General features: G+C 36.9%; 3 protein-coding genes across 4 annotated transcripts in view; 1 reads left to right on the plus strand and 2 right to left on the minus strand.

Moving 5' to 3' along the window:
• Positions 1-3,622, minus strand: part of ndufa11 (NADH:ubiquinone oxidoreductase subunit A11) — an 8,438-nt gene extending 4,816 nt beyond the window's left edge. Inside the window, exon 1 of the mRNA XM_057841663.1 lies at positions 3,458-3,622. Within this exon, the coding sequence (XP_057697646.1) occupies positions 3,458-3,536 (79 nt within the window). The 5' untranslated portion in view covers positions 3,537-3,622. The remainder of the gene's footprint in view (positions 1-3,457) is intronic.
• A 163-nt stretch (positions 3,623-3,785) lies between these two features.
• On the minus strand, positions 3,786-6,980 carry mrpl55 (mitochondrial ribosomal protein L55). The gene is made up of 3 exons (XM_057841664.1): positions 6,851-6,980; positions 5,544-5,712; positions 3,786-4,377 (listed from the first exon to the last, which is right to left on the minus strand). The coding sequence occupies exons 1-3, from the start codon at positions 6,886-6,888 to the stop codon at positions 4,225-4,227; spliced, it is 360 nt and encodes a 119-aa protein (XP_057697647.1). The 5' UTR covers positions 6,889-6,980; the 3' UTR covers positions 3,786-4,224.
• ctns (cystinosin, lysosomal cystine transporter) lies at positions 6,955-22,695 on the plus strand. 2 transcript variants are annotated; one of them, XM_057841661.1, is made up of 11 exons: positions 6,955-7,064; positions 7,327-7,377; positions 7,470-7,548; positions 8,357-8,447; positions 8,508-8,611; positions 18,706-18,843; positions 18,922-19,021; positions 19,079-19,198; positions 19,382-19,552; positions 19,630-19,747; positions 22,410-22,695. In XM_057841661.1, exons 2-11 carry the CDS (start codon positions 7,329-7,331, stop codon positions 22,544-22,546), a joined length of 1,107 nt encoding a protein of 368 aa, XP_057697644.1. In that variant the 5' UTR covers positions 6,955-7,064; positions 7,327-7,328; the 3' UTR covers positions 22,547-22,695. The 2 variants fall into 2 exon arrangements, with proteins under 2 accessions (XP_057697644.1, XP_057697645.1); XM_057841662.1 differs by lacking the exon at positions 6,955-7,064 and having other exon boundaries at positions 7,091-7,377.
• The last annotated feature ends 1,297 nt before the right edge of the window (positions 22,696-23,992 follow it).

The following is a 23,992-nucleotide window of genomic DNA, read 5'->3' on the forward strand; positions in this document are numbered from 1 at the left end:
CATTTAGGACTACACAAATAAGAGAATATCTGTATATGTATACGATGAAGAATTTATAATATAAAAGAAATATATAATAGAAAAAAAAAATAATTAAAAATGACCAAAAATGAGATTTCCTTTCTTTGCATTTTGAAAATAACAAAAATGTAATAAAAAATATGATAAAAAACACCGATATAAAATGTTTAATATGTAACATAAAAACGATAATATCAATAACAGACAATAAAATAAATACATAGTTCAAAACACTCAAGATTAATTTAAAAATGACCCAAAAAAAAAAAAAAATTAATGTAGAAATTGAATGTTTCATAAAATTAAAAAAATAATAAAAATAAAAAAATAAAAATAAAAAAAGATTATTTTTTAAACTTTCTTTGCTACTTAAAATAACAAAAAAAAAACTAATTAAAAATCAAAATCAATAAAATTTATTCAAAAAATATTTGATAAATAATACATATGAAAAAATAAATTAAAAAATGACCAACATAAGAGTATATTTAATGTACACCTTAAATGTTTAATAATAATAAAATTTAATGAAAAAGAAAATATTAAAATGTTTTCTTTTTTATATCACACATAATTTTGAGGAAAAAGATGAATGAAGGAGAGTTAATTTAAAATGTAAAATAAAAATACAAAAAATGGATAAAAAAAATATATTTCCATTTTTTTTTATTTTCTTAAAATTTCCTAATGCAATTAAGAAAAAAAAAAATTCTAAAAAAAAAGATTATTTTTAAACTTTCTTTGCTATTTTAAATAACAAAAAGAATGTTTAATGAATAAAAAGTAATTATGAATAAATAAAGAATAAATCAAATTAATTTAAAAAAAATTAAGATCTATATGGCAAAATTTGAAAAAAATAACAAAGAATTACCAACATAAGAATATTTAAATTTAAATTAATACTTATATTTAAATTAAAATTTAAAAAAGGTTTTCTTTCTTTTTTTACATCACACAAAATTTTGAGGAAAAAAATGGAGATATTTAGTTCAAAATGTAAAATAAAAATATGAACAATTCATTAAAAAACAAGAATATTTCCATTTTTCTTGACTCAAAAAAAATCCATTAATTAATTTAATAAAATAAAAAGAGTATATTTTCTCTATATTCAAACTGTTTAAACATAATATTAATAAAACAATGACGAAAAAGAAAAATATTCCGTTTTTTCTTTCTTTCTTGATATTTCAAATTTAAAAATGAATTCTAAAAAAATGTAAATGAAAAAATGTCAAACAATAAATAGAGAATATTTAGGTTGGTTGACTGCTTCCCCCCCCCTATATAAAAACATTTAACAAAACAAAATACCCAAATAACGATAAAACAAGTTAAGTAGTTAATTAATTGTGGCATCCCTAGGTGACCTCGAGGGAACTTTTTTTTTTTTTTTTAAATAATCACCCTTAGTAATTATCTCTTTTGTGTTTACACAAGAAACTTCAAACTAGGAGTGAAGCCTTTGATATGATTTCCAAAGATGACAGATATTACGAACATTTTCAACGGCTAAACTTTCAATGTTTGGCTAAGACAAACCGTCACACTTGCGTCGGTTGTGAATTCATCTGATACATAACTGTTTATTTTAATCTAGAAGGCGTCAACTAAAAATACAGAAAACACATTTGCTCTACTACTCCAAATTTTGTTTCATTGTGTTTTTTGTTCCTGAAAATATTGCTAGTTTATGATTAAAAACACTTAAGATTTTGAAAAAGCATCTTCCAATAAAGTTTATTCAAAAGTTATTTTGTATTTAACCCCTTGACGCCTGAATTCACATATTAAAAAATACGCGGATATAGAAATAGTATTTTTTTAAAAATAATTGAATGGAATTCAGCTAAAAATGAGAAAATCCTGACAAAATAATTAGAAATAAATATATAAATTTTTTTAAAAATTACAATAAATTTAAAAAATATATAAGTTCTTTTATTTTTACTTTATTTTAAAATGCTTATTTTTGATTCATTTTTTTCTGGTCATTTTAAAAAATATATTTTTTTATATAATTTATTTTCCCTTTCCCCCCCCCCCCCCCAATTCAGCCCTGGATGCCTGAATTCACATGTTAAAAAATATGTGGACATAAAAATAGTAATTACAAAAAAAAAAAAAAAAAAAAAAAAAAAAAAAAAAAAACGTAATGGAATTCTGCTAAAAAGACAAAATCCTTCCAAAATTATTAGAAATAAAATATATAAATTTAAAAAACGTAAAGAAAAATGACAATAAATTAAAAAAAATCTTTTAATTTTATTTTAAAATGTTTATTTTTAATTTTTTTGTTTTGTTTTCTGTCTTATTATTTTTTTTTTAAACCATTTTTATTCATTCAATTAATTTTCCCTTTCTTTCTCCAATTCAGCCCTGGATGCCTGAATTCACATATTAAAAAATATGCAGACATAAAAATAGTATTTAAAAAAAAAAAAAAAAAAAAACTTAATGGAATTCAGCTAAAAATGAGAAAATCCTTCCAAAATAATTAGAAAAAACAAAAATTTAAATACATAAAGAAAAATTATAATACATTTAAAAAATATTTGTTATTTTAATTTTATTTCATTTTAAAATGTTTATTTTTGAAAAAAAATTCTGGTTTTCTGTCTTTAAAAAAAAAAAAAAAAAAAAACCCTCAGTCCTTAAGGCCTGAATTCACATTTTAAAAAATATGTTGCCATAAAATAGTGGTTATTCAAAAAATATATAAGTAAAAAAAAAAAAAATTGTAATTACAATGAAAAATTCAGCTAAACATGAGAAAATCCCTACAATTAGAAATATTGAAAATGCCCAGCAAAATTAAACATTTCAAATCATATTTTATAATTTATTTTAAAATTTTTGCTTTTCTATTTTTTTAAATTGTATTTTCTTTATTTATTCAGGATTTTGGCTTTTGATGTATTTTTGTCTATTATAATTTTCATGTATTTATGTTGTCTCCCAATGTTTTTTTTTTTTTTAATGTATATTTATATTTGTAATGTGTAAATGCATTAAGGGGGTTGGAATGGTTAAAAGACATTTAAAATATGATACATATTTCATCAATGGTAAAATTGAATTAAATGTTTGACCGAATTTTGTAGTTAAAAATACAAGTAGCTGTCATTTTAGCTCCATCATAAATGACAATATATTTACATTCTCCAACTACTTTTGAAAACGCACGACGACTTAAATCAAACCTCAAGCACAACCAACAATAATTATCTATTTGAATATTTTTAATAGTGACATTTTAATATAAAAATAATATAATAGTGACTCCAAAACGTTGTTCCGAATGATGTGCTAACCTTTCGGCTAACAAACTTAGCATAAGCTAATCTATTAGCGCGTAGCTTAACGCCCGCGGCTCCGCAAAACTGACTTCCCGAGCGTTACACGTCAAATGTCGACCAGGTGGAATATTTACCTAGAGTCGTGGCCAGTTTGGTGGTTATCCATGTTTTTTGCAGGCAGTCCGTGCCCTCGGGGATGTCCCAGTAGCCCATTGCTCACGCTAGCAAGGACAAACAAGCTACCTGTCGACGGAGCGGGGCTACCTCTCGCAACAGACAGCAAAGAGCTCCACGCAGAAATCTAGGCGCTAGCGCTTCCTACAGCACGGGAGATGAATTACAACCACTCATTGGTCACCCTTGTTGGCAACAGATGAACCAGATCCGCTTTAATTTTGGCATATTACAATTTAGAAAACTCAAAACTACGGGGAACAAATTAACAACTCTGCAGCTGTTCAATCGGATTTAATGTAATTTCATGAAATGACTTATTTGCTGCCATTGATGGTGATAGACGTCCAATTTGTTTGGACTGGAAGGGGCCCGAAAATCAAGAGAAATGATCCAAAATGTACAGGAAGTTACCTAGAAATGCCCCGAAATCAACAGGAAGTGAATCAAAATCAGGAATTAACCCAGAAAATGCCCTAAAATCAATAGAAAAAACATCAAAAATGTACATGAAGTTACTGCTGAATGCCCCCAAATGTACAAAAAGTGCCCCAGAAATGACCCAAAATCAACAGAGAGTGACCAATGATTATTACATTAATGACAATTATTGTTCAGTAAAGAGGAATAAAGTCAACAAATTCAAATGGCGGCCTAGGTTTTTTTTAAAGGGTTGTTTAATTTTCACATAGATAAACATAAATAAACAAGAAGCCAGAGCGTCTTATTATTTGGTCTTGCTCCAGAACTGTCTGTACTTGTCCGCCTTAAAATCGTCCTCGTAGTGGACCGCCGCCTCCTTCACAGTCTTCTTGACTTCCCGCTTTTTCTGACGACGGCGACGCTCCTCCTCCGACAAGGTGGAAGGATCCACTGGCATCTTGCAACAAAAAACAAACGCATGAACTTGTAGTTATCTGAATTTGCATTTAACAAATACAGTGGTACCTCTACATACGATCACTTCGACACACGATCTTTTCGACATCCGACGTAAAATTTGAGCCGCCATTTGTTTCTACATCCGACGAGTTGCTCGAAATACGACGACATGACAGCACTGCAAACGAACGCACGGTGGATTTTCTTGTGTGAGAAATCAACACAGTTTTCAAAAAAAGTTGATACAGTTGGAGAAACAAGGAAAAAAGTGATGCTTACCTTTGAAATGAAGATGCAAGTTATAGAAAAATATGAGCTTGGGGTGCGCGTCCCTGAACTGGCTCAACAATACAGCTCCATGGTCCTCTTCCGACCACCGTTCGCCACTATTTATAAGTTAAGGTGACAATTATTATTGTGGTAACATTGCCAAGGAAATCGCCAGCTTCGTCACGTTTTTATCATTTATTTAAGAACTTATCCAACACAAAACGCCCATTGTCTTAAGCAGTTGACCGCTCTCAAGAAAACGAAAGTATTATCTCTACCGCACCGACCTATCTCACTGAGACGTCACCTTCGCGGTGCGTTCAGGGACAGTAAAAAGTGTCCGCCATATTAGAATCCGATTCGTTACATTATTTACAGGAATAATTATTAATTATTCTTCTTATTATTATATTATTCTGAATTATTTATTTATAACTTATTTGTTTTTCTATGTTTAATTGCCATTTGTAACAGTGCCAGCAGTATTTATTAAGAATTTAGTGTATGTTTTTAGGCTTTGGAACGAATTAATGGAATTATAATGTATTCCTATGGGAAAATCCTGCTCGACATACGACCATTTCGACTTACAAACAAGGTCCTGGAACGAATTAAATTCGTATGTAGAGGTACCACTGTATACATAAAGCATTATGGGAACACACATCACTGAAAAGTGAGCGTTTCCCGCTAGTCGTCCAAATGACGGACATGAACATCTCATATAATTCAGGATTTTCCAATTTATTTGTAGTATGTTGTACAATTTTATTTCCTATAGTTTCTTTTTCTTCTTATTATTATCAATATCAACATGGACTTCTGTATTCCTTCAATGATTTTTAATGTATATTTGTTCAATTCAGGCATCAAGACCAATAAGACGGCAGTCACCATGAGCATGCGACGGGGTTCTTTGTATCGGATGTTGACGGTGGAGCCGTCAGGTCGCACCATTAAAACCGGGTACAAGCGTTCGTATTTCTGACGACTGCACCGCACTACCGACGTCCTGTTGGAGTTAAGGCGGATGGGCGCGGCTTGCGTCTGCCTCCACAAATGCCTATTAAAGAAAATAAAAAAAATAGAAAAATTTAATCACATGTAAACACTTCAAGTTAGCAAAAACTAGCAAAAATTAGCTTGACTTTGTATTCTGTTTTAGTTTTTTTTCCAATGAAGAGAAATTAACCCCCCCCCCCCCAAAAAAAAATATAAAGCGCCTTGGTAAGGTATTTTCTGATATGTAGAAAAATCACTTAAAAATAAAATAAAAATAATAGTTTATAATAAAATAAATGAAAATAATTTATTCATCACAAAAATGGGTTGTCCCTTTAAAATACATTTTTTTTGAAAATCTAAATTCTTTAAAAATAAAACGCATACACAGAAAATTATTATAAATGTATTTAATCATAAAAGGAATTAAATACTAAGAAAAATTGTCCATATCCCTCAAAATTCTTACACACAAACACATAAAAAAATACAATTCTTACAGAAAATAACCTTAAAATGAATTTAAAATTTATTTCAAATATTTTCAAAATCCTAAAAAGAAATCTTTATTAATTAGTAAATAAAAATACAAAACGAACAGAAATAAAAATAATAATAATAAATATACAACTTTAAGAAATTACCACAAAAAAAAAAAGATTAAAAAACATTTTTTTTTTTTTTGCTTAGGAATTCCCCCCCCCCCTCCCCCTAAGGACAATAATAATAATAAATAAAAATCAAAATAAATTCAACTGAGGGCACCAAACATTTCAAACCAAAACATTTTCCCTACAAATAAAACCTTTTTTTCCCTAAATTATAAAAATATGTTTTCATATTTCTGACAAATGGGTCTGCCCCATTACAATATGAAAGCAAATTAACAACCCCCGAAAATTCTTTTAAAAAATTATAAACATTGAAAATTACAAGTCTTTTCCTTGCCCAATGTATTATTTTTTCTTGTAACAAATACATTAAAAAATATTTACACATTAACGTGGAATTAAAACCAAAATACTAGCCAAAAAAGAAATAAGTGCATTTGTTATAACGCAAATGACAGCTAGGTTAGTTCATGCCATTCAATTCAATCAGTAAAGAAATGTAAAATAGTTTAAAAGCGAGTCTCGGTGGGTCACTCTCTCTTTTAATAAACTAAAGAATTAACCGTAACACCTTAAAAGTAATCTTACCAGGTCAACAAGCAACGCGTGTTGTTTATCAGCGACATGTTCGCGGCTAGCTAAGGATGTTCATGCTAACCACCGGATGTCCAGCCTCTATACCGGAAGTCGACATCTCAGTAGTCCTCCTGTAACAAGACAGCTGCGCGACAAAAGTTCCTGCCTTTTAATAAAAAAAAATTGTCATGTGACTGGCATAATTTCAAGGCACATCTACCTTGTGGTGAGTCCAAGCTCTAAAACTCGCTTAAACGCAAATTATTTACTTATTAAAGTCCAGTTTCGAGGTTTTCTTAAACGTAACCGCGTAAACGATGTTTTTCTCAGCTGGTGCGTTTAGGGAACCCAGCGGCGTCCGTTAAATAGAACGCGGCGTCATGTTGTGGACTTGTTTTCGTTTATTACATCGTTTCGCTATGAAATTAGTGTTAGCTCGCTGATATTTTGAAGACTTTTTCTCGTTTTGTTTGTCTTTTGTGCTGAAGAGATGTTGCTCCTCCGGGTGCTGCTGCTGTGGCTGCTGGCCAACATCTCAGGTGAGTTAATTTAGCTAGCAGCATTCCAGACGAGTTAAATGTACGTTTGCAATTTTTGTGAGTTATTTTGACGTTTGGTCTCCTTGACGCAGAGTCGCAGGTGTCCCTGTCTGGCCCGGAAGAGGTGACGCTCCAAGAAAAGTCAAGTGCCAATGTTGTCATCGCCTCCAGGTAAACACCTCAGCCAGAACCATGTACACATCCGAGTCCTGCTAAACTTGTTGCTCAGGGGTGTCCAAACTTTCAGCTTTGCCGTCGTTAGGCAATTATTGCTGAAAAATATGACAATATATCAATAAAATGATATGATTAAATATCTAGTCTAATCACCACAAATAGACCTGTCCCCGCAATGCATGATTTGACCAGCAGATGGCCAATGCTGAAAAATATGACAATATATCAATAAAATGATACGATTTAATGTCTAGTCTTATCGCCACAAATAGACCTGTCCTTGCAATGCATATTTTGGCCAGCAGATGGCTGCCAATTTGCGCTGATTTGCCGCATTAAAGGAATTCCATATCTTGTAGTTTTACTAGCTACTGGCTTCAAGATGTCCTTAGTTAGCCATTTGGCTCCTCCTGCTGACTATACATGAGTAATGCATGCAAGACAATTGAAAATACCAATACGTATTATGTTAACTTTTGTATTGTTAATTATATTACGCTTTATTATTAACTCATTGGCTGCAATTGACGTTATCTTATGAAGGGTGACAAGCACTCTTTTATTTTTTTATGACGGCGGCCATCTTGGGTAGCGCGACCGGCGGTTGAAATATACATCTCGAAAAGAACACGTTATTTACTCTTGCACGATGCCGATTAGGGATTTCCTGATGCTGATTTTTGACATCTGATCCGATCTTTTTCAAGATATATTTTTCCGATACCGATTTTTAGACCGATTTTTTTTTTATCAAGTCATAACTGACTTACATAAGTTAAGCGTGCGCATTATTTGTTCCCAGCGGGGCGCTAGAGCAGCCGCTGGTGATCCGCCTGAACGTCACCTACAGCTCCAAAGCCAACTTCTCGGAGATTATCATCTTGCCGGAGCAGGTGAGGCCCAAAGACGGGACTGCGAGGATCACCGGGGACGTGACGTCTGCTGTCTTTCAGTTGACGCTGCCCGCCCGGAACACTTCGCTTGCGTTCTCGGTGACTGGCCGTGGTGCCGGACAGGTGACGACATACCTGCTGAGCAATGGCACGGAAGCCGGCAGGTAAGCGGCGAAGGAGGCGGGGCCTCACAACTAATGCTTCCTGTTGATTTCTGAGTACTTTCTGTTGGTTTGGGGTTTCCAATGATTTTGGGGAATTTCTGGGTAACTTCCTGTTCATTGTTAATTTTAATTTTGATTCATTTGGGTTTTTTTACTGATGATTTTCAGGCATTGCTGGGTCACTTTCTGTTGGTTTTGGGGGCATAGACTTCATAGTGTATTGAGGGGACATGGGGCGCAGGGCCGATTCATAGGGGGCCTATCTCGATCAAAGCTGACCGAGTGGAAACACAGACAAAGAGCTTTTTCCGTTGAAAATTCTTGTGATTAATGCTTAAATCCCTGAATTCTTTATAGATATGGACGTAAAACAGTCTCAAAAACCCTGCAGTTAGCATTTATTTTACGTAACTATGGCGAAGTACAATGCTAGTCTGTTAGTAAATGTAGCTAGCGGCCGCCTTATGTAAACAGAGCTTTTTCCGTTGAAAATTCTTGTGAATAAATGCCTAAATCCATAGGCGGAGTTTGACTTTTGGGGTGGGGGGACACAACATGTTGATGACCCTGAAACGCAGTGTCAGCAATAAAATTAACTTACAAGAATATTTATAATAATAATTTGACACTGAGCGTTTTTTGTTTCCCATCATTCTTGAGGGGAATTCTAAATCAGGCTGTTCAGGCAATACTTTTCGCCAAGATCGTCATCCTTTGAATATGGTACGCCCGCCGGTGTCGTGCCAATGCAGTTACCACCGTCACAAATTGTTTCCCCTAAGCGGAGCCATATGGAGGTAGATTTGTGTCTTTATTATTCAACTAAAAAAAAAGTTGTTTAAATCAAAATATATGTTTTCAACCCCCCCCCAAAAATTGCTTCAACAAAAAAAAAAAGTGTTTGAATGTAAAAATTAATTTGAAACTCAAAAAACTAAAAAAAAAAAAATGCATGTGAAAGCGGTTTTTGGGCCACATTTTGGCTAGGACATTTTTTGTCTTTATTATTCAATCAAAAAAAAGTTTCTTCAATCACAATCAGAGGTTGCGCTAGACATTTTCGTTGTCTGTCATTTTGACTGACAGGGTCATAAAAATCCGGTCATAATCTATTTTTACCCATCACTTAAATTTTTAACATGATAATGATGACATATTCAATAGCATTTAGTTTTCATTCATTTTTAATTAGGGCCCGAGCACTAAGCGTGCGAAGGCCCTATTGTTTTGCAAAGGATTATTTTTAATTTAAAAAAAATTTTTTTTTTTTTTTTTTTTTTTTTTCAGGGCAAATGAAAACGGCCAATTTGGAGGCCTGAACATGCACGAAAAGTCACCAAAATTTGCACATACGTCCGGAAAATTGTAAATTTCGATAATTTTGCAACGTTGCAAAAAAATATAACAAAATGGCTCAGTGGCGCCCCCTTGAAATTTTAAAATTGGCCTATAACATTAGGGTTTGTCAGCGTAGAGCAATGAAATTTGGGGGGTCTATACCTTGTCTAAAACTGCTCCAAAAAAGCATTTACACCCATATTCCAAACCCAACAGGAAATCGGTTATTTTGGATCAAATATGAAATTTTTATCGATTCACAGGGTGCACATTTGAGACCTTTTCGCCGAGGGAGTTAGTTGGATCATCTTCAAAATTGGTGAGACTGTTCAGGAGACATATGAAATCTTAAGCTTTGAAAATGGTGCGTTTTCATTCACGGGTCTGACCTGGGCGTGGTGCCAAAGTCGGCCATTTTTTCGGCAAAATGACAAATTCAGTAAATGACTAATAGTTCCTTGACACAACGTTCAATCTTTTTCATATTTGGCATGTATGTGTGGTATCCCACCCTTAACACGAGTGCATTGAAATATTACCCGTTAGGTCTAGCGCCCCCTAGTGAGAACAGGAAATGCCTTTTTTTACGAGACAGGTTCCTCCTCCAAGGGAAAAAAATCTGTTGACCTCAAACCTGCATCAGGGGAGCCTTAAGACCTGTGTTCAGGTGCCTGATGAAAAATATTGAGGTTTCGTTGAGGCGGAGGGGTCCAAACAGGAAAGTGAAAATGAACGTCAACAATTTGTCACGCAAAAAACTTTGAACAGTCATAACTCGGCAGATATACAACATATCTGCGCCAAACTTCCCGTGTTTGTTGAGAGTCATACCCTGAAGGTTCTTGTAGGGGTCATTTGCATCAACTCTACAGTGCCAACTAGTGGCGACAGAAAGAAGTTTTAAAAAAGGCCTTTCCTATAGAGTCTACCCACGTACCACGTGTTCGCGTAGGGTTCCGCCCACTTGTCCGTCAAAACATAGTGTTAACCTATTACGGCTACGTACATTTCTCCTATTTACGGCGTGTTTTTCTGCTCCTTAACATTAATAATCAAAATGGTGAAGGCGTGTGTGGCTGTTGGTTGCACTAACAGAGAAGATGGAAGGAGAGACTTGAAATTTTACCGTATTCCGAGGGATCCAAATAGAAGAGCGAAATGGACGGCTGCAATTCGACTTGAAAATTGGACACCAAAAAATCACCACAGACTATGTAGTAGTCATTTTATATCCGGTAAGTTGCATTTAATATATATTTAGAGGGTTTTGGCCTGACAACCACAATTAAGATCATTGCTAGGCTAATCGCCGACAACATACGACGTAGTACGACATAGTTTCAAATTCAAGATGTTTGTGACTTCCCTATCTTCCACCATCGTTATTTTTTGAATAATATTTAGCTGGTACCAAGTAAAAGAAACTGGCCTCGTCTACGGGGCTGACAAATAACCACAATTAAGATCATTGCTAGGCTAATCGCCGACAACATACGACGTAGTACGACATAGTTTCAAATTCAAGATGTTTGTGACTTCCCTTTCTTCCACCATCGTTATTTTTTGAATAATATTTAGCTGGTACCAAGTGAGGGAAACTGGCCTCGTCTACGGGGCTGACAAATAACCACAATTAAGATCATTGCTAGGCTAATCGCCGACAACATACACGTATGTATGTAGTGCGTGCTATCGCTAAACCATATAAACATTAAAAGCCTTAACTCCATTGACAAACGACATGAAATACATTAGACTTGACAGTGGATGTTAGCAATAACAAAAGAATTCGAATTGAAAATTTCGTAACTCACCTTTCCAAGCACAAGATAGATTCCTGCCAAACGAGGACCTGTTTCACCCAACCAGCAACGAAGTATTTATAAGCGTCCAAGCTCTTGAAGTTTTTCGTGAGAATAGGCTGATTTTGTGTGGACAAGATCATTTTAAATATCAGCGTAGCAGATGTCAGGCAGACAGGGCGAAGACAGTGGGTCGAAAAACATCGATTTGGGCATCAAATATGGATCTGGCGACTGTATAGAACGAAGCTTTTCCTCATAGCACCTTTTATGCAACAGATCCAGTGAGTTTGCGGCATCAGAAAGCACCGGGTCTTCCATGAAATGCATTTTAAATTGCGCCATCAATTGAAAACAATGCAAATACAGAGTCAAAATGACGGACAAGTGGGCGGAACCCTACAGCGAACACGTGGTGCGTGGGTAGACTCTATTGGGTTTTTTCAACATAGAGCGAGGAAATTTGGGGAGTAGATACCTTATGCAAAACTGCTCCAAAAAGTCTCTTGCACCCGTATTCCAAATCCAACAGGAAATCGGGTATTTTGGATCGAATGTGAAATTTTCATGGGTTCACAGTAGGAGTTTACATTTGGAGGCTTGAATATGCACAAAAACTCGTAAAAATTTGCACATACATGCGGCTTTGGATAACGTTCGATAATCTTGCAATGTTACGAAAAAATGTAACAAAATGCCTCAGTGGCGCCCCCTTGAATTTTTCAAAAAGGCGTTTCCTATTAGGTTTTTTTAACATAGAGTGATGAAATTTGGGGAGTCGATACCTTGTGCAAAACTGCTCCAAAAAGTCTCTTGCACCCATATTCCAAATCCAACAGGAAATCGGGTATTTTGGATCGAATGTGAAATTTTTATGGATTTACAGTGTGCACATTTTACACCTTGGCACCTAGGGAATTAGTTTGATCATTCTCAAAATTGGCGAGACCGTTCATGAGGCATATGAAATCTTAAGTTATCAAAATGGTGTGTTTTCATTCACGGGCCTGACCTGGGCGGGGTGCCAAAGTCGGCCATTTTTTCGCCAAAACACCGAATTCAGAAAATGACTGATAACTCCCTCATACAACGTTCAATCTATTTTAAATCTGGCATGTGTGTGAGGTATACCAGCCTGAGCAGGACTGGATTGAAAATTTACCATTTGTGCTTGGTGCCTCCTAGTGGGAACAGGAAATGCCCTTTTTTTACGGGACACACTCCTCCTCTAAAGGGAAAAAATCAATCTACCTCAAAGCTGCATAAGGGAAGCCTTAAGACCTGTCTTCAGGTGCCTGATGAAAAATATTGAAGTTTCGTTGAAGCGGAGGGGTCCAAACAGGAAAGTGAAAATGAACGTCAACAATTTTTCTCTCCAAAAACTTTGAACAGTCATAACTCGGCAGATATACAACATATCTGCGCCAAACTTCCCGTGCTTGTTGAGAGTCATACCCTGAAGGGCCTTGTAGGGGTCATTTGCATCAACCCTACAGCGCCAACTAGTGGCAATAGAAAGTCACTCGTTTTTCCAATACATGTCCAGTTCTTTTCAGGTTGGTCATTGTAGTTTCAAGACCTATTAAAATACTTATTTACGGCCCATGTCCACATGTCTCTGTCTGTTGCCGTGACGACCCTTTATTCGCCATTTAAAGGAAATATTTTTTTTCAGAGACTCAGGCAGCTTATAGAGCCACAATATTTGGCACACTTGGTCGAATTGGCCCAGTTAGAATATTAATTTTGGTTTTGAATAAGGGCTTGGCTGCACAGCTCAGTAGTACCTCCTTTTTTGTAGTACTCTCTCCAATAGGTTTTTTTTTTTATCTGTTAGGTGTGTGAATGTAAAGAGGCGACTTTCGAGCTTGTTAGGTTCTAATGAGATGATTAGAGAGGAGGATCTGCCACCACCCTGACCTGCACACAGTCCGAGTTGCGTGACGTCCGAGTTGCGCTAGATTGCGAGGGCCCGTTCAGTCCTGCTTGCAGGCCTAGTTAATATTGTAACGCTTGCTTGGCGGCGAAAAATTAGACACGGAAGTCGTGGTATTTTTCTCCCTCTTTTTACTCTGCTTACCGCCAACAACACCAACAAAACAACAACTCCGCCCCCAAAGAAAAAGAGGCAATCACCAATGTCACACAATGATCTTAATTGTGGTTGTCAGCCCAAAATCTTCTAAATATATATTAAATGCATCTTACCAGATATAAAATGACTACTACATAGTCTGTGGTGATCGTTTGGTGCCCAGATTTCTTGTCGAATTACAGCAGTCCATCTCGCTCTCCTCTTCGGGTCTCTCAGAATACGGTAGAACTTCAAGTCTCTCTGTCTATCTTTTCTGTTACTGCAACCAACCGCCACACACGCCTTCACCATTTTGATGATTAATGTTAACGAGCAGAAAAACACGCCGTAATAGGAGGCATGTACGTAGCGGTAATGTGTAAACACGACGAGCTGACACACAATATGGCGGCTCCAGTCAGGGGGGCGGAGTTGTGACGTCATGTGATTGGGGTCTATACACAGGCGGCAATCTAGTCCACCAATTGGATGACGCGCTGGCACACCGGGTGCACCAATAAGAACCTCGCGTTGATGTGTCAATCACGGTTCCGCCGCCAGACCCCGGTGACGCTACAATATTCTGACAGAATAGCCAACGATGTCATGCATTAAGAGAGACAATAGCTAATTAATATGCCACCCTGTGGTCTGGGGTGTGAATTGCAACCTGTCAAAATGACGACCGGACTTCAGTTTTTTCCGTCACCGTTTTAAAAAACCGGTCAACGACGGAAAATATTCGGTTAACGCGACCCCTGATCACAATATATATTTTCAACCCCCCAAAAAATCGCTTCAATAAAAAAAAAAAAAAAAAAAAAAAAAAAAAAAGTGTTTGTAAAAATAAATTTGAAACTCAAAAAACAAAAAAAACTTAAAAAATGCATGCGAAAGTGGTTTTTGGGCCACATTTTGGCTAGGACATTTTTGTCTTTATTATTCAGTCAAAAATAAGTTGCTTGAAAAATATATATATTTAAAAAGAAAAATCACTTCAATTAAAAGAAAAATTTCAATCATAGAAAAAGTTTAAAATGCGAAAAAATATTTGAGATTGAAAAATTTGCATTTGAACTAGGGCTGCAACTATCGAATATTTTAGTAGTCGATTATTTGATCGACTAATTAGTTCGAATAATGGAGTCATCGGATAAGGAACATGAAAAATTAAAATACCTGAGTTGAGCCTCAAACGGTATAATTTTTTTAAAAATGGGGATCTATGTACAACAAAAGAACAATTGGCTAACTTACATAAAAAAGTCCGCTAGCTTAAATGCTATAAAATGCTAAAGTTTTTTTTTTTTTATTTTATTTTTTTTTATTTACAATTCTCTTAGCAAATGGTTCAGATACATAGTCCCACAAAAAACGGCTAAATATACCTATAAACTAAATTATGAATGCATTAAAAAACATGAGCTCAAACAAAACTTAGCTTACATTGGTCTTAACAGGGAGCAGTTGGATTCATCCATGTGAACAGAGGCAGACCAGAGGGCAGTGTATCCACTCTAATCAATCAAACTAAATGCAAACACTTTCAAAATAAACCATTACAATGCCACTTTAATTAAACGAATACTCGAAGCAACAAAATTTAATTCGAATACTTTTTTTCTAATCGAATACTCGAGTTAATCGATTAATCGTTGCAGCAGCACTAATTTGAACACTTCATTTTTCATTGAAAAAGTTTTCTTTGATTGAAGCAATCCTTTTTGTGTTTGGGCCATATTAAGGTTAGGACATTTGTGTCTCAATCAATCAATCCCTCAAAAAGTTCTTCGGTAAAAAAAAAAGAAAAAAATCATTTGAAAAAGAAAGTTGCCCTCCCCTAATATTTATTTTATTAAATGAAAATTTTGTGCAAAGCAAATGACCGTCTAAGGCAGTGGTCCCCAAACAACGGCCCGCGGGCCGGAAACAGCCCACATCCGCATTTGGTCTGGCCCCCTGAACTTTTTTTTTTTTTTTTCCTATAGTCTTATTTATTTCCTGGCTTTTTTCTGTGAAGAGCCCAGAGAGGGTTATTTGGTTATTATCTATTTGATTAATAGTGTTTTTATATTATATTATATTGTAGTATATTTCTTTTATTTACTTTTGTTCCGAGAAGAATCCAGAAAGGGTTATTTGTTTGTAGCTTTCTGAAAAACAATACATTTTTACATTTAGGCACTCCTGCAATCGTCACACTTTTTCTGTTACAAACTGACCCCGGCCCCACATCAGAGAAGGGAAAAGTTATGTGGCCCTCACAGGAAAAAGTTTGGGGACCCCTGGTCTAAGGTGCTAGTCACGTGATCTGTTCGAAAAATAATTTTGACTCATTATATGCAATAACACTTTTCGGCCACCGGGGGCGGAGGGCTGGCCCCCTCTTAAAATCCGCTTATGCTTAAATCCCTGAAAGTGCATGTGACACGAAAAAGCATGTTTATTTCATAATACACGCGGTATTTTATGCTCCTGAATGATATGGACTGTTTGGATGTGTGTGGAAGCAATCGCTATATTCATTTAGTTTTTTTAATCCCGAGCCATGAAAATGAGTGACTTCCGGCTTCGGTCTTGCATTGAGGAGGAGGGCGCTGTGTCGTGTACGGGTGAAGGCGTTCTCTTCACTAAACGGCCGTACTGTTGTGTATGAGGACTAAGGATTCAGCTGATTTTGCGGATTAATACGTTTATTTTTCGCATCACGCTAGCCAAACGGCTGCAGAAAAATCTTGCTGTATGAGGGAGAGGCGTGTGAGCCTTTTTTGAGTTTCAAAAGGTTCCCATTCACCGTGGATATTGGCCAAAACAAGCCCTACTACTGTGGGACCATTGGACTTACGAGGAAGTGAGTAAACATCTTGTTTTGTATTATGTCAAATACTAATACAGCGATTACAAAGTAAACACTACAAACTTTCTTTAAAAAAAGGACTACTTACGTTTGATCATTGGTAGGCACATAAAAAGCTCTCCTCATGCACATTAGCTGCACAATAACTGCAGCCGCCCTCCTCCGGGGAACGAACTGTAAATTGCTCTCCGCCGGGCGGTTTGCCGTTCCACGAAGACAATCGACAACCCAGTCGCCATGTCAAATAATCCGGGCTAGTTATGTGTGATTTTCTGCTTCGAAGACTTTGAAACATTCGGTTCGGGTTAGCATGTCGGCTAGCTGTCACGCCTCTTGGTTTGTTTACATTCTCCGAAGCCGGGGAAGGAAATGGTAAATGGTGTTATACTTATATAGCGCTTTTCCACCTTTCAAGGCGCTCAAAGCGCTTTACACTATATTGCCATCTACCTACTGGTGACGCAGCACCAGGAGCAATGTGGGGTTCAGTATCTTGCTCAAGGATACTTAGGCAAGTTCATCAGGGCGGAGAATTGAACCCACAACCTCTGGGTTGGGGGACAACTACTCTACCACTGAGCCACGCCAAGGGAAATGACATATGTCCGATTTAGGTGTCATAAAATATCGTTCGGGAGGTGCGACAGTAAAGGTGAAGTCGACAGTTCTGACCATTATGGAGTAATTTTGCCATGTGGTCCTGAATAAATGCATTTTTATTATTTCATATTCCATTTAGCACAAGACTGTTATTTGTCATGATAATGCCATTTGTTTAGCAATTGGGGAAAATACTTGGATAAAAAGAATATCCTGTAAAAATATTGAAGAGACAGAAACAATGACATTTTGCGGCTCTATTCGTCGCGTTTTCCTCGTTCTGAATAATTCCCCCTCAATGGGCTGAATAGTAAAACCGATGAGTCCAGTCTACCGCTGACGTCATCCACCTGTTGGGGACGCTAGAGCCCTAGAATGGTAGGCGTGGCTAACCGGCAGATTAAAAGACAAATTCCTCGTCATCTGCGCTTTGCTAAATTGTTGTATATAGTCGAATCGTCTCAAAATATGATTCTAATTCACATAATAATGCTATTTAAGACTTTTTTTTCTCCTGTCGTATGCTCTTGAATTCTTCATAGATATGGACGTTAAACAGTCGATTCTTGGTTAGAAGCAAAAAAACCCCCAAAAACGTGCAGATAGCATTTATTTAACGTAAATATTGCGAACTATCAGGCTAGTCAGTCAGGAAATTAGCGGCCGCCGTATTTAAACAAAGAGCTTTTTCCGTTGAAAATTCATGTGAATAATGTTAAAATTCCTGAATTATTTTTACATATATATAGATGTAAAACAGTCTCGATTCTTGGTTAAAAGCAAAAAAAAAAAAACCGGCAGTTAGCATTTATTTTACGTAAATATTGCGAAGTATAATGCCAATTCTGTAGCGGCTAATTTCTCCCAATGATTTTTTTCACGTTTCAAAATGCATGTATGGTACGAAAAATACAATAATGACCTTGAATCCTCGAACAAATCACTCCTGAGACAATCCTTTCTGTTTGTATGCGGTACAGCTTTCGTGCATTCATCCTAAATCCGGCGTTGAACGCTGCATGTGTTGCTGCGACCGACTGCGAATAACTGAAGCAGATTGTGGGATGCCTGGCCTCCTTCTTGAAGGCGTTGCACAGTGTCTGGCCGAATTGACCCGTCAATACAATTATGAAGTCTATGACTTGAGTCACTTTTTGAGAAAAATGGACTTTATAGAGTAGTTGTACCACGCAATACTTTTTACTTTATAGCTTTACTTGAGTAGATTTGTGAAGAAACACTCCTCTTACTCTTAGTTCGGGCTACACTAGAGTCAATACATTTTTCGTCTTAATTCAAAATAAACAGGAAATGATTCAAAATGTACAGGAGGTGTACATTTGCCCCTCACAGTCAAAATGAATTGCACATCTATGCCGTCAATGGCAGCCAATGAGTTAATGGCGGTGCTGTCTCCGGGCAGCTTGTCGTCCCGTCTTCGCTTCTTGGTGGTGCACAGCGATGCGCTGGCGGTGCTCAGCGAGATAGTGGGCTGGATCTACTTCCTGGCCTGGTCCGTGTCCTTCTACCCGCAAGTGTGGGAGAACTGGCGTCGCAAAAGGTGAGTTTTCCGACGCGCCAGCATTACGCTTTCGTCATGCTCGCTGTCAAATTTTAAGGACGCGTCGTTTCGTTCCAGCGTGGTGGGCCTCAACTTTGACTTCCTGGCACTCAACCTGACCGGTTTCTTCGCCTATAGTGTTTTCAACATCGGACTCTTTTGGGTGACTCCTATAAAGGTGAGTGGTCGGGTCGCTTCTCGCGCTTTTGACCATTGACGCGTTCGTTTCTGGCAGGAGGAGTACCTGCGGCGGCACCCCAACGGCATCAACCCCGTCAAGGCCAACGACGTCTTTTTCAGCCTGCACGCGTTCGTGCTCTGTCTGGTTTACGTCGGACAGGCCGCCGTCTACGAGGTAGGCGCTCGTTCAAGCAATGAATGGGACAGGCGATGTGAAAGGATGAGGAGAGCGAGAGAAAGACAGGCAGAAGGGAGAGAGTTTGCTGCAAAATAGCCTGCCAGAGAAGTTCACTGCTTTAAGATGGCCGCCAGTTAATAGTTCTCGATATATGTAATACCGATGTGTTCAAAATCGCAGAGGGGCGGTCAAAGAGTGTCATGGACGGCCCGCTTCTTGCTTCTGATTGGCTGGGCGTTCGCCGGCATCACCTTGTTGTTGGCCATCTTGAAAAAGCTCAGCTGGTTGGACTACCTCTACTACTTCTCCTACATCAAACTGGCCGTCACGCTGGTCAAGTACGTGCCACAGGTGAGTCTCGGCCGACTCCGGCGCCTCCACTGGCGTCCTGGTTTTGACTCATGTGGCGTGCAATTGGACGCCGTCAGGCCTACATGAACTACCGGCGCAAGAGCACGGAAGGATGGAGCATCGGAACCGTGCTGCTGGACTTCGCCGGCGGCGTGCTCAGCATCGCGCAGATGATCTTGGATTCCTACAACAACGGTAATGTACTCATTGAAAAGTCATTGGCTGTCTTTGACGGCCATTGACGTCCAATCTACTTGAAGTGGGAGGTGCGGCAGCTGCCAACCCTCCCACTCCAAGTGGATTGGACATCTACTAGTGATAAACTCATTGCAGAAGCATGAAAAGACCTTTCCTTGCCCGTAACAACATGGCCGCCTTGAGGCCATGTTGCATTGACATTCAAATGAATCGATAACTAGGTTATTTAACCCAGACTGGCTGGCATTGACAGCCATAGGTGTCCAATCCATTGGAGGTGGGAGGGTTGGCAGCGAATGATTTGCTGCAAACCCTCCCACTTCCAATGGAATGGACATCTACTGGCGGTTAACTCATTTTAATTGATGGCAGAAGCATGAAAAGACCTTTGTTTGCCCCTACCAACATGGCCGCCCAAAGATCGCATTCCCATTAAAGTCAACGCATTGATATGGCTGGACGTTTAGTCATAACTAGCTTATTTGACCCGATTGGCTGCCATAGACAACCGTATAGAAGCATGAAAAGACCTTTGATCGCCCCTACCAAAATGGACTGAAGGCAGCCATATTGGTAGGGGTGACGTTCCCATCAAACTCAGTGAATTGACATTAAAATCTTGTCATAACTAGCTGTTTCGACCCGGTTGGGGGCCATTGACGGCCACAGATGTCTAATTCATTTGTGGTGGGAGGGTTTGCTACCACTCTCCCACTTCAAACTGATTTGACATCTACTAGCGATAAGCTCATTTTAATTGATGGCAGAAGCATGAAAAGACCATTGCTTGCCCCTACCAACATGGCCGCCCAAAGGTCGCATTCCCATTAAAGTCAATGCATAGAAATGGATGGATATTTAGTCATAACTTTATATTGTTTTTCTACCAATTTTGGCAACAGAAGCATGAGAAGACCTTTCTTTGCTCCTACTCAACAGGGCTCAGAGCGGCCATGCTGGTAGGGGCAACTTTTCCATTGAAGTCAATGCATTGACGTTGAAATTAAGTCATAACTAGCTTATTTCTCAACCGATTTTGGCGCTTGAAGTATGAAAAGACCTTTCTTTGCCCCTACTAAACTGGGCTCAGGGCGGCCATGTTGGTAGGGGCAGTTTTACCATTAAAGTCAATGCATTGAAATTAAGTCATAAGTTGCTTTTTTCCATACATATTTTGGCACTAGAAGGATGAAAAGACTTTTCTTTGCCCCTACTGAACTGGACTCAGGGCAGCCATGTTGGTAGGGGCAACTTTACCATGAAGTCAATGCATTGACATTGAAATTCAGTCAAAACTAGCCAGCCTATTTATTAACCGATTTTAACGACAGAAGCATGAAAAGATCTTTCTTTGCCCCTATTAAACTGGGCTCAGGGCGGCCATGTTGGTAGGGGCAATTTGACCATTAAAGTCAATGCATTGAAATTAAGTCATAAGTTGCTTTTTTCCATACATATTTTGGCACTAGAAGGATGAAAAGAGTTTTCTTTGCCCCTACTGAACTGGACTCAGGGCAGCCATGTTGGTAGGGGCAACTTTACCATGAAGTCAATGCATTGACATTGAAATTCAGTCAAAACTAGCCAGCCTATTTATTAACCGATTTTAACGACAGAAGCATGAAAAGATCTTTCTTTGCCCCTATTAAACTGGGCTCAGGGCGGCCATGTTGGTAGGGGCAACTTTACCATGAAGTCAATGCATTGACATTGAAATTCAGTCATAACTAGCCAGCCTATTTATTAACCGATTTTAACGACAGAAGCATGAAAATATCTTTCTTTGCCCCTTTTAAACTGGGCTCAGGGCGGCCATGTTGGTAGGGGCAATTTGACCATTAAAGTCAATGCATTGAAATTGAAATTAAGTCATAAGTAGCTTATTTCCATACATATTTTGGCACTAGAAGGATGAAAAGATCTTTCTTTGCCCCTATTAAACTGGACTCAGGGTGGCCATGTTGGTAGGGGCAACTTTACCATGACGTTTATGCACTGACATTGAAATTAAGTCATAACTAGCTTATTTCTCAACCCATCTTGGCACTAGAAGCAAGAAAAGGCCTTTCTTTGCCCCTACTAAACTGGGCTCAGGGCGGCCATGTTGGTAGGAGCAATTTTACCATTAAAGTCATTGACATTGAAATTAAGTCATCACTAGCTTATTTCCATACTGATTTTGGCGCTAGAAGCATGAAAAAAACTTTTCTTTGCCCCTACTGAACCGGGCTCAGGGTGGTCATGTTGGTAGGGGCAACTTTTCCATTGAAGTCAATGCATTGACATTAAAATTAAGACATAACTAGCTTATTTCTCAACCGAGTTTAGCGCTAGAAGCATGAAAATACTTTTCTTTGCCCCTACTGAACTGGGCTCAGGCCAGCCATGTTGGTAGGGGCAACTTTACTATTAATGTCAATGGACTGACATTGAAATTAAGTCATAACTAGCCTATTTCTCGACTAATTTTGGTGGGAGACGTCAACCCTTTTCAAGTGGGAGGATCACTGCCACCCTCCAACTTTAAATGGGTTGGACGTCTACCTCGCGATAATATTGATAAAACTATCACTCCCAGTCCAAACAGATCGCCCTCAGTGTCAGGAAAATAGTTGTTTTTAATTTGGTGTTTTTTTTTTTTTCTCGCTGGCACATGCAGACGAGTGGCGGCTGATCTTCGGCGACCCCACAAAGTTCGGCTTGGGTCTCTTTTCGGTGGTCTTCGACGTGCTCTTCATCTTTCAGCATTACTGCTTGTACCGCTCACACTACCAGGAGATCAGGCAAAGCCAGTAAAGTCCCACCCCGTTGACCTTAACGACCTCTTGACCTTGTCGCACCTGAAGGCAGAAAAATGCTTGATTTTTTTCTATATCCTGTTTGATATCAATTGTAGCATAGGGCATTCTGTAAATAAGATAATAAATTAATAAAATCTGGAATGAGGATGGATATTTTTTTCTGGAATGTGAAGAGTCTTCATTATTTTAATTCAAAAATATTGCGTAGTTTTGATATGAAGCGGGAGGTCATTCGCTGTCAGTCCTCCCACTTCAAATTGATTGGACGGCAAGTGCCATCAATGACAGACAATGAGTTAACAAATTTACATAAAGCATTATAGGACTCCATAAGTACAAGTAAAAATTAGTACTGACAAAAAAAAAATACTACATACAGAAAATGTGATTGAAATATACAGCTAAAAATTAATCACATAAAAATATGTGAAATTTAAAGAAAATGTTAAAATATATTTGATGAAAAAAGATTTTATTAATAAATTCCTCTTTATATATTTAAATATACATTAAAATGTAATTACATTTAAATATATAAAGGAAATTAGTATTATGAAAAATAGAATGAAGTTTAAAAATACAACTAATTTTTTGTAACTAAAATTGAAAAGATTAAATAAAATATTCAAAAATAAGGATTTTATTCACAAATTCCACTAAAATATATATATATTCAAAAATTACTATAAATATATATTGCTGCATATGATTAAGAAATTCAAAATTTAAAATAACGTTTTTAATAATAAATAATAACAAATAAGAGATGACTAATTAGTATGTATTTTTCATGTCTCGTCACTTATATATATAAAAAAAAAGTTTTATTTTAAAATTTAAATCTTGAATTCATTTATATGTTTATATATGTATATATATTTTAATTTAGGATTTTCCACAATTTTAGTTGTACTGTATTTCTTAATGTAATTTTCTAATAGATATTTTTTATTATTTCCATGAACTTATGTATTACCCCAATACTTTCTGATGTGCAGTATATTTCTTAAATGTAAAGTCAAACATGAAGGAGTTAAAAAAACATGCATTCATCAGTTTTTTCCTTCCCAAAAAAAGGTTGTCTTTTTTGCAAACTTATCTCTTAAAACAGGGGCCCCTAAACTACGGCCCGCCTCCACATTTGGTCCGGCCCCCTGAACAATACAAGAGAGCATATTGAAAAAAAAATTTTTTCTCAATAGTGTTATTTATTTTCTGGCCTTTTTCTGTGAAGAACTCAGAGAGGGTTATTTGGTTATTATCTATTTTATTATTATAATTATTATTATATTTTATTATTTTATTATTATTATTTTATTATTATTTATTATTATTATATTTTTTATTTTTTTTCCGTGAAGAATCCAGAAAGGGTTATTTGATTGTGGCTTTCTGAAAAACAATTTTTTTTTTTACATTTAGGCACTCTTGCAATCGTCAC

This window comes from Corythoichthys intestinalis, chromosome 7 (assembly GCF_030265065.1).
Source record: "Corythoichthys intestinalis isolate RoL2023-P3 chromosome 7, ASM3026506v1, whole genome shotgun sequence".
NCBI classification, from domain to species: Eukaryota; Metazoa; Chordata; class Actinopteri; order Syngnathiformes; family Syngnathidae; genus Corythoichthys; species Corythoichthys intestinalis.